The 10593-nt window shown below is 35.0% G+C and overlaps 1 protein-coding gene across 1 annotated transcript; it reads left to right on the top strand.

The window, feature by feature from the left end:
• Positions 1 to 5771: 5771 nt before the first annotated feature.
• Positions 5772 to 7262, top strand: LOC135222547 (uncharacterized). Its single transcript, XM_064260634.1, has one exon. The coding sequence runs from the start codon at positions 5772 to 5774 to the stop codon at positions 7260 to 7262; it is 1491 nt and encodes a 496-aa protein (XP_064116704.1).
• Positions 7263 to 10593: the final 3331 nt, after the last annotated feature.

Below are 10593 nucleotides of genomic sequence, written 5' to 3'. Positions count from 1 at the left end.
TATGTTTGTCCTTAGACCGTATTTTGTTTTCAATGACATCCGTTTTTCTCCCAGAGATCACTCGCTAGTGGAGAAACTTCCTGGTATTCAGGTAAAAGATAAAAAAATTTTTTTTTATGCTGAATCACCTCTGCTTGAATGACTTTATGGATATTACTTTAGATAGATTATCAGAGAGATTCATCTACGACTGATTGGCGGGATTAAAAATTAGCAACAATAAAAAATGCGATATTTATAACTTCCGTATCCACGATATGTATACGTTTGTGGATCAGTTTTTGTGTTTTCTAGATTTAACTTGTTGCTGCTAGTCAACCGTGTCTAGGGCTTTTGTTCGCGGAAATCGTTATATTTCAGAGTGTCGGGAAGGATTAAAATTTCATTTCCCAGCAAAGTCTTTTTACACGCACTAAGACGTTCGAGGGTGCATGCTTCTCGAGATTTTGCGTGCAAACTACGACTGCGGTTGTGGGAGAATTCTGTTGGGTCATTTGAACAATGTTACGATTTATGAGACAAATGTATAGTTCCTTTATATAAGTTATTATTTGATTAATTGTCTCTTTTTTTTGTTCAAACTGATTTTAATATGTTTGAAGGTTTATAGGATTTTCCTTTGATAAACACGCCTTATTTTGCAGGATGTAAGATAATATTTTGTATACCCCTAGATGGATCTTACAATTACACTACATACAGATCAATGTTTTTTATAACTATAGAGGTATCTGTAAGCGCTCGCTTATCCGGACTTCTCAATAGGGAAGTTCGAACAACAGACGGTGAGTCCGTAAATACAGGATATTACGTGTACTAAAGAAATAAAACTAGATATTCTAATTTTTACGGCGCGTACAGTTGGGCTTAATCCACCTACTTATAATAAAAACTTATGTATTAAAAAGAAACGAGAACCTGCTCTGATTACTTGATACGGTCGTGTGCTGCATAAGGAAATTCCTTTTTAATTCAAAAAGGTATTTGGCATGTATGATCCAACATCGCTTTTCCCCACTCTGCTCGAGTCGCTTATTGTGTGGAATTTGCTTTGCTTTGAAAACTCGGCAGATTTAACTAACCTTGACCGCTTGACTAGGTGACACAGTAACCGAGTTTGCTTGTTTGATTCTGAAAGGGGTACTGTTTCTATTTCTTTTTTGTAATAATTAGGATCCTTCTCTTCATTACCATCGGCAACGTATTGTGTGTTTTTAGCATTATGTTGCTGGTTACTTATAAAGCAATGAATGACGAACTATTAGGAATTGAGCGATTACTATTAAGACAAGTTATTTCTACTGCATTCAATATTAACTGTTTGTACTTCATTCTTTGCTAAAATTTGAAATAGTGAGGGGATCCTGGTCGCTTTCATTTAGCCTGATGAAAGTTTTTTACAGACATGTTATTCCTTGCAATCCAGCCATATTTTTAAAGTTAAGTTGAGTCATTGAGGTTCGATATTTTATATAACTCAAAAAACTCAAGGCTAAAACTGCGATCGGGACTTGCAAAGGAGCATTTATTGTCATGACCCGAAATAGTGTTACTTCTAATTTATCTAGATTTGTACGGGCGTTCCACTTGTTTTTGTGTGTTTTCTTATCACTACGGTGCCTAACGACCCTATCCATGCATCTGTATAAATACAGACGTCCACTGCGTAAACGCATATTCACTGTTTAATATGATTTGTTACGTAAGGGATTAATAATCACCCAAAATGATAAGATTAACATAGTATATGGTTATGATATTTCAGTAGAACTTCTGGAAACAGACACTCAAAGATAAAAACTCGCAGTAGCGAAATCTCAATGATGTAGATAATTTCTGTAAAAAAGTAAGATTAAGAATGTCTCGTAACTTCAGCCACAGGAATAACGAAATTCGACCTGCAAAGGAAACACTCAAAGTTACTCCAAATGAATAAAAAATTGTACTTAGCTTGCGTTTGTGGGAAGTCACGGTGTTCCGATAACGACACACGGCCTTGGTCCTCCTTCTCTATTTAGCGGATGACCTGGTTTGGCTTCAGTTTCCCCCGTGCGCGTTGTTTCGATGATTCGAGCCCTTGAAAGATCCGATGCTGCAGACGCGTTCGGTTTGTTTCTTGAAGTGCCGGAAACGCTCACTAATGATGTTTTCTTGAATGATTCTAATGAGAGACGAAGCTTGCGTTGCCGTAGGAAAAAGGACACGTCGGTTTTGTTTCTTGAAGTTATTCACTAACGATGATACTAAGTTGCTTGAAGAATCTCTTGCTTTTCGTCGTCGGTGACTTCATGATTTATTATTCTGGTTTATCTTCGGAGAAGTTGTAGAGTCCTTCTGGTACGCTTGCCACCACTTTTAGGGCTTGTGCCTTGTATGATAAGGCGCCCTATGAGGTAATGTTAGACTTGCGATAATCTTACGCTAAGTCGGTTGGTATTGCACTTCCATCTTCAATGGAGTGTCTTGGGGTTTATAGATCACTTACGAAGTCAGGATTATCTTCTTGTTTATGACGACGATGTGTTAAACTCATGATGATTCGGTGAGGAGGTTCTTGTAGAAAACACGAAGTATAAAAATATATATATTCTTCTTAGTTTACATGGTGAAGATCAGGTATGATTGTACAAGTCTTCTAATAACGATAGCTTGATCGCTTCTGCCAATGATGATGGCTACTTCTATTCTCTCTACATGATAAAGCTTAGGTAAAGAGTTACAGGTCTTCTAATGACGATAGCTAACTCTGTTCTGCTCTACTACCATCTCGGTTACAAGTTATGAAGGAACAGACAGTAGTTCGAACATATGAACATACAATCAAAATGAGACACGCTACAGATCACGTAGGCCGTTTGAATTATAGGTCGCGGTAGTTGTCTCAAGCAGGGAGCTTGGACTAATGTTTATAAACAATTGAATGACTACAGGTGACGGCATGTTATCTTAACCTACTTTTATTGTATACGTCATCTTTAGCGTCTCTAGTCTGATCACATTCCTGCAAGCAATCTGGTTGACCTCTTTAGTTTTAGTCTTTTATATATATGGACTAACATTCCATATTTTTATTATGTAAACACTTACATATATACTGTATATAAAATATATGAAATAAATATATATTATTATAGTTATTATATATTATATATATATATAGATATTATAAATATATATATATATATAATATATACATATACACATTAATATTAAATATTTATTATAATATATATATATATATATATATAATATATTGATATATAATATATTTTTTTTTATTTAATAGATATATATCTATATATATTATGTATAGGTATGTATATATATTATAGTATATATATATATATATATATATACCATATGATATATATAATATATTAATATATATATCTATATATATAAGAGAGAGAGCGAGAGAGAGAGGGAGCGAGCAGATGGCACAAAAACTGTTCTTTCAGTAATTTCAACTTTTTACAGTAGTTCTTCATCATCACATACACTACTTCTGTAAAGGAAACTTAGCTCGACAATCCCATTACACAATTACTTTGAGAATTTGATATTGCAATTACACACACACACACACGCATACAGTACACACACACACACACCCATATATATATATATATATATATATATATATATATATATATATATATATATATATATTGTGACTGGGGCAAGCTTCTAAGAATTAGGAAGAAGTGGCAGCCACAAGTTGGTTCTTTATGATTCGCCAAGGCGAACAGAGGTTGGATATCGCGGCATATTTCAGCCCCTCCCTCCCTCTCTCTCTCTCTCTCTCTCTCTCTCTCTCTCTCTCTCTCTCTCTCTCTCTGTGTGTACGTTGGCCGGCTGTCATGGACTTGGATAGATTTCTCAGTTCTCACATCAGTCATGTTGAGGGATGCGCTTGAAACACTTTGACGTAGAAAAAGTATAGTATATTCTTCTTAAATATTTACAAGCCAAAGTACATCTTGAGATAAGAGCATTCTGAAGAGACTTGAGTTACAGAGAGACTGTCAAAGAGAAAGTGATACAACGTTCACAGTGTTTGCTCATGGGAAGGAAACAGTATTGGACAAACGAATTTACATACATCCTTGACATCTAGGTCAAATGATGACATCTTAGTTTACTTTGGTTCTCGTGAGAACTCGGTGTGACATACCGATCCACGGGAAGGATGTTCGTTCGTTTGTCTGTGGTTATGATTAGTTAGCATTGCACACATCCTGGACGGACTAGATATTTTTGGGAATTTTTTTCTTTGACCTATTATACAGAGCGCAGCTATGTTTTTAATAATGGAATGGATTATGTCATGGAATTTCATAATGTTAGTAACACCATCTATTGACTGGATTTGAAGTTACAGTATTTGCGAAGTTTCTGTTAGCGATTTTGTCCTTGTATTTCCGTTCCATAATAGACTGGGAAAAAGAAATTTTGTATTTTCTTTAGTCACGTTATAATCACCTAGCCGTGCAGTAAGTGGATTAACTGCCTGTGTTTATACAAATATTGTTATATCAGTTTTTGTGAAATGTGTATCTTTAAAATTTTTAAGTCGTTAAAAATGTATTTGAAATTGTCTAAGTGCGTATTTAATTAAAAATTCTTTACGAATTAAGTTATTAAAATAAGTGTAGTGTTAATCACAAGTGTAGTTAAATTTCTCAAAGTATGTTTGTTTCCTTTTGTTTCAGCTAGGGTAATCCTCGACCCTTGGGGAAACAGTGCATGACCTTTAACAATCCCGGAGCAATTACTGCACTTTTTGAAAATACTTTAACTATTATCACAAGTTCCCGTTGTTCATTGAAGCATACGTTATATAAGTGACTCTGAATCCGAAATTCAAATTGGTGTATTATCTAGCGTATGATAAATGTCATAGAGACCCATGAACAGTGACTTGTGTTATGTACTGTGTTGTAAGGTCTATTTTTCTTGAGCAATTGCTGAGGTATTTATTCGTAACAAGACAATCGGTGATTTATTTTGGTAATTGATATTAAAAGGGTGTCAGACAGATAAGTTACTTAATATTTTTGTTGTTCGTTATTTGTTTATTTCCTTATTTCAATAATCTATCTTTAATTTCATAATCCATAGTGGTGTTAATATATTAAAATTTGTAATTAAACATTATTTCTAAAATTCTATTTGTTTTACCATCCCTAATCACAAATAAGCAGTGCTATCTTTACCAGGGAAAAATGTCTTCGGAATTCCTTGACATTAAGTGGTGTGCTCACCAGGGCTAATTTAAATATTTCCTTGTTAATAGTGGCCTGCGTTACTTTGTGATTGGTTTGGTGATCGTAAATTTTCTATTACAACATATGATAGTGCAGTTAATTGGAGTGGGGAAGTTTTATTTTGAGTGTTGGGGCATTTTAAGAATTCGGCTGGAAGGTCGCAAGTGGGAGACTTCCGATAGTTAACTAAATGTAAACCGAATTCTTGAAACAGTGTCCGGTAACAGTTGTTACGTAAGAGTCCAGCTGACTCTAGAGATATACTGGTTTGATAATTTTAAAGTTATTGTTTTGTACTTTATATTTATTTTTATTAAAACTTTATTGTTGAATCTGGATGCTTGGTGAATGGTTACTGTTGTGTAATGAAAGTGTTATTGTCCTTTATTCATAATAATTATTTCTAGTACAATTCAGTTTCTTATTGTTATTGTGTAACAGGTATCTTTAATGTTTCTTAAATTAAGTTGCTTGTAGGTAATGGTTAAGACTGGATATTGTAAAATGGAGTCTTATAAATTCTGGAAGGATGAAGGTTTGTCCATGGGACTCTCAAATAAAGCTCTTTTGAACTTTATAGAGAAGAAAATCAAAGATAGTGATGAGTGTGATGAAAGATATGCTGAAAGAGAAGAACGGGCTCTGAAGATTAAATTCGAAGAAAATGATAAGCAGAGGGCACATGAACTTGATTTGCAAAAGATCAGAGGAGCAACATCTAACACTAGCCATGTGACAGTTGTTGTGGATACTACTAGACCTCTTCCTTTTTGTGATACTGATGATATCACCGCCTACCTAGTAAGGTTTGAAAAGGTAGCAGTTTCTCTCAACTGGGATCGGAACTCTTGGTCAGCTCAGTTAGCATCACTTTTAAGAGGAAAGGCATTAGATATCTACACGTCGCTCTCAGATGACGTTACGAGTGACTATGCATCATTGAAGGAAGCTCTTTTGAAAGGATTCAAGAAGACTAGTGAGTGGTACAGGACAGCATTTAAAACTGCAAAAATGGATTCCAAGAGCACATATGAACAATATTTGAATATATTATTTCGAAATTTTGACTTGTGGATGAATAGTCTTAGGATAACTAAAGACTACAAAGATTTGAGAAACATTATAGTCTGTAATCAGTTCATGTCTACTTTACCTAAGGAAATGCGTCTTTTCCTTAAGGAGCGTAAACCTAGAACTCCAGAGGATTATTCATCATTGGCAGACACATATGCTTCAGCACACAAATGTTATCCTAAGGATGAGCAGAAGTCCTTTAGGCACAATGCTAATGTATCTAGTTCCAGTGACAAGATCAGTATGAGTGAGAAACCAGAGAAAGCTAATTCGTCACGTCCAGGTAAGATTTCATGTTACGGTTGTGGTCAGAGTGGACATATTTCAAGAAACTGTCCTAACAAGTTACCCAAAAAGAAATCTGAATCTTCTCTTGAGATAGGACAAGTTCTGGATAACACTGGAGTATGTGGACCTATGGTATGTGGAACAGTGAATGGTACTACAGTATCTACAATACTTAGAGATACAGGTTGTACAGGAGTAGTGGTATCAGAGGATTTAATTCCTGATCCTGGAACAAATTGTTCATATTCTACTCTTTTTGATTATTTGGGCAGGAAGGACAGATTCCCTATTGTCAAGATTTATTTGAAATGTAATCTCTTTACAGGTTGGGTTAATGCTGTTTGGGCTCCAAAAAAGTACTGTACTGTCTTATTAGGCAATATTCCAGGTGTTCAAGACCATAATTTGTTTCCTCTGAAAAATACGGATTCTTCCATAGAAGTAAATGCAGTAACAAGAGCACAGGTAAAAAGGAGAAATATTGTACACCCTCTTTCTTTACCAGAACCATTTGATATACCCATTGATCATGAATCTTTTCTTAGAGAACAGCAGAATTGCCAGGCTTTGAAATATGCAAGAGAAATGAGTCGGTCTGGTGATGTCAAATGTTGCAAGAATGGGTTGCAGTAAGAGTTCGTGATGAGAAATGGACTTCTCTACAGGAAAATACAGAAATGTAAAAAGCCTCAGTTACTAGGAAAAGAACAGTTGGTTGTACCAGTTAAATGCATAAAATTAGTTTTACGCCATGCACATGATATTCCGGTAAGTGGACATTTTTCTCATAGGAAAACCTTTAATAAGATTAATGGAATTTTCTGGTGGCAAGGTATGACGTCTGACATCTATAAATATTGCAAATCTTGTGATGTATGCCAAAAATCTTCTCTTGTTGGAAAAGTAAAGAAGGCTCAGATGGTTAAATTACCAGTGATCTCTACGCCATTTTATCGAGTTGCCATAGACTTAGTGGGCCCGATTTCTCCTCCTAGTGAAGCAGGTCATAGATGTATTATGACCATGGTGGATCATGCTTCAAGCTTCCCAGACGCAGTAGCTTTGGAGAACATAACATCTGAAGACATTGCAGAAGCCTTAATATCTATTTTTTCCAGAGTAGGAGTGCCAAAAGAAATTCTTTCTGACAGAGGACCACAATTTCCATCAGAACTTATGTTGCAAGTACACAAGTTATTAGGAGTCAAACCTCTTTTCAGTATCCCATATCACCCTGCTGCCAATGGAAGAATAGAAAGGCAACACCAGATTTTAAAGAGTATATTGAAGAAAATATGCGAGTTGAAACATAATCAGTGGCATAGTTTCCTTCCAGCGGCACTGTTCGCCATGAGGGAAATTCCAAGTGATACAACAGGTTTCTCACCATTTGAGATTTTATATGGCCGTCAAGTGAGAGGTCCCTTGACAATATTGAAGGAACTATGGACAAATTCGGAGCTGTCTGCAAAAGGAAACTGAATTCTTTTTTGTGTATTTCTTTTGTTTTGGAACTACGTGAAAAGTTTTCCGATGTTTCTGATTTGGCTGTTCAAAAGATGAATATATCTTTCAGTACATATAAGTCTTATTTGATTTGAAGAGTAGTAAGCGCAGATTTAAAGCTGATGATGAAGTGCTTTTGCTTGTTCCAGAAAAACAAGGTCGATTGCAGTTCTCATGGAGAGGTCCATACAAGATAATTGATAAGCATGGTCCAGTTGACTACTGGGTAAACGTAGAGGGTAAGAAGGGACTGTATCATATCAATCTTATGAAGAAATATTACCGTAGAGAGAATGTTAATATGTTACATGTAGCAGATGAAAATATGACTGGAATGATAAACACTGTTCATGTTAACAAAGTTGCTGTTATTAATGCTGATGAGGATGATTATCTGAAAATTGAAACTGTGGATACCAATCAGAGTACATGCAACATAAGCCCTAATCTTTCAGATGTACAGAAAGATGATCTTCATAACTTATGTCAGAAGTACAAACATGTATTTTCAGATAAACCAGGTAAAACTTCTTTACAAGAGCATAATATTAAGATTAAGACTACTGAACCCTTTGTTCGTAAATATTATCCAATCCCAGCTCATTTAACTAAGGATTTCAATGACGAAGTACAAAGTTTGCTTGATCTTGGAATAATAGAGCCCTCATCTTCTAATTATTCATCTCCTGCATTGCTTGTCAAAAAGAAAGAAGGTAACTACAGATTGGTTGTTGATTTTAGAACTTTAAATGCAATTACAGATTTTGATTGTGAGCCCATGCCAAGCTTTGAGCAAGATCTTCATAAGTTTGCAGATTTTATTTACATTACAGAACTTGATATCTGCAAAGCATATCATCAAAAAAGAAATTACCAATCTAACCACCAAGAGTCGCAAGTATACAGCCTTTGCAACTAATCTTGGACTAATGCAATATGTAAGATTACCTTTTGGCCTTAGCACAGCTTGTGCGACGTATATTAGATTAATGAGGCAAGTATTGAAAGGTCTTTCTTTCGTAGTTTGCTATTGACAATATCTTTATTATATCCAAAGACAGGAAAATTCATATGGCAGATTTGGAAAAAGTCATAATCTTTATTATATCCAAAGACAGGAAAATTCATATGGCAGATTTGGAAAAAGTCATATTGCGACTGCAAGAAGCGGGATTAACTGCTAAACCAGGAAAGTGTTCCCTCGGTTATAAAGAGATACAATATTTAGGATATGTAATCAACAAAAGGGGTATTTTTCCTCAACAGGATAAAATTACAGCTATTTTGGATATGCCTGCTCCCACTACCAAGAAACAGTTACGAAGCTTTATTGGATCTGTAAATTTTTATGGTAGATTTAATCCAAATTTGTCAGATAAACTAATTCATCTTACAAAGTTTTTGAAGAAGGGTAGTTCAGAAAAATTTAAATTTTGATTAAGATGCATTGTGCAAATTTAATGAACTGAAATCTTGTTTAACTTCTCCTCCGATCATTCAGGTGCCTGATCTAAATAACATTTTCTGTTTAAGAACGGATGCATCGTCTAGGAGCAGTTTTGCTGCAGTATATAGACGGTGAACCTTATCCAGTGGCATTCGCAAGCAAGAAACTTCTTCACCCCCAGACTCGATATGCAACTATCGAGCGAGAATGCTTGGCCATAGTATGGGGAATAAAGAAGTTTGAGTACTACTTAATGGGCAGAAAATTCCTCTTGGAAAGTGATCATAAGCCACTCGTGTATTTAGAGACTTCAAATTCTAGTAATGAAAGACTAATGCGTTGGTCTTTGCCATTACAAGTTTATTCTTTCTCTGTTGTTCATGTGAAGGGTACCAATAACATATTTGCTGATTTGTTAAGTAGAGGTTAAGGTATTTTGTCATCTATGAAATTCCATGTTTGTTTACCTTTTATATATAAAAGGCTTAATGGGGGGTTTTGTCAGGGAATTTCATAATGTTAGTAACACAATCTATTGACTGGATTTGAAGTTACAGTATTTACGAAGTTTCTGTTAACGATTTTGTCCTTGTATTTCCGTTCCATAATAGACTTGGAAAAAGAAATTTGGTATTTTCTTTAGTCACGTTATAATCACCTAGCCGTGCAGTAAGTGGATTAACTGCCTGTCTTTATACGGAATATTGTTATATCAGTTTTTGTGAAATGTGTTTATTTTTTTTAGTCTTTAAAGATTTATTTGAAATTGTCTATAAGTGCGTATTTAATTAAGATTCTTTACGAATTAAGTTATTAAAATAAGTGTAGTGTTAATCATAAGTGTAGTTAAATTTCACAAAGTATGTTTCTTTCCTTTTGTTTCAGCTAGGGTAATCCTCGACCCTTGGGGAAACAGTGCATGACCTTAAACAATCCCGGAGCAATTACTGCACTTTTTTGAAAATATTTGAACTATTATCACAGGTTCCCGTTGTTACATTGAAGCATACG

The sequence above is a fragment of the Macrobrachium nipponense genome, chromosome 3, assembly GCF_015104395.2.
Source record: "Macrobrachium nipponense isolate FS-2020 chromosome 3, ASM1510439v2, whole genome shotgun sequence".
In the NCBI taxonomy this organism is placed as follows: domain Eukaryota; kingdom Metazoa; phylum Arthropoda; class Malacostraca; order Decapoda; family Palaemonidae; genus Macrobrachium; species Macrobrachium nipponense.
Note: the sequence above shows the minus strand (reverse complement) of the source record. Positions and strands in the feature narration are given on the sequence as shown.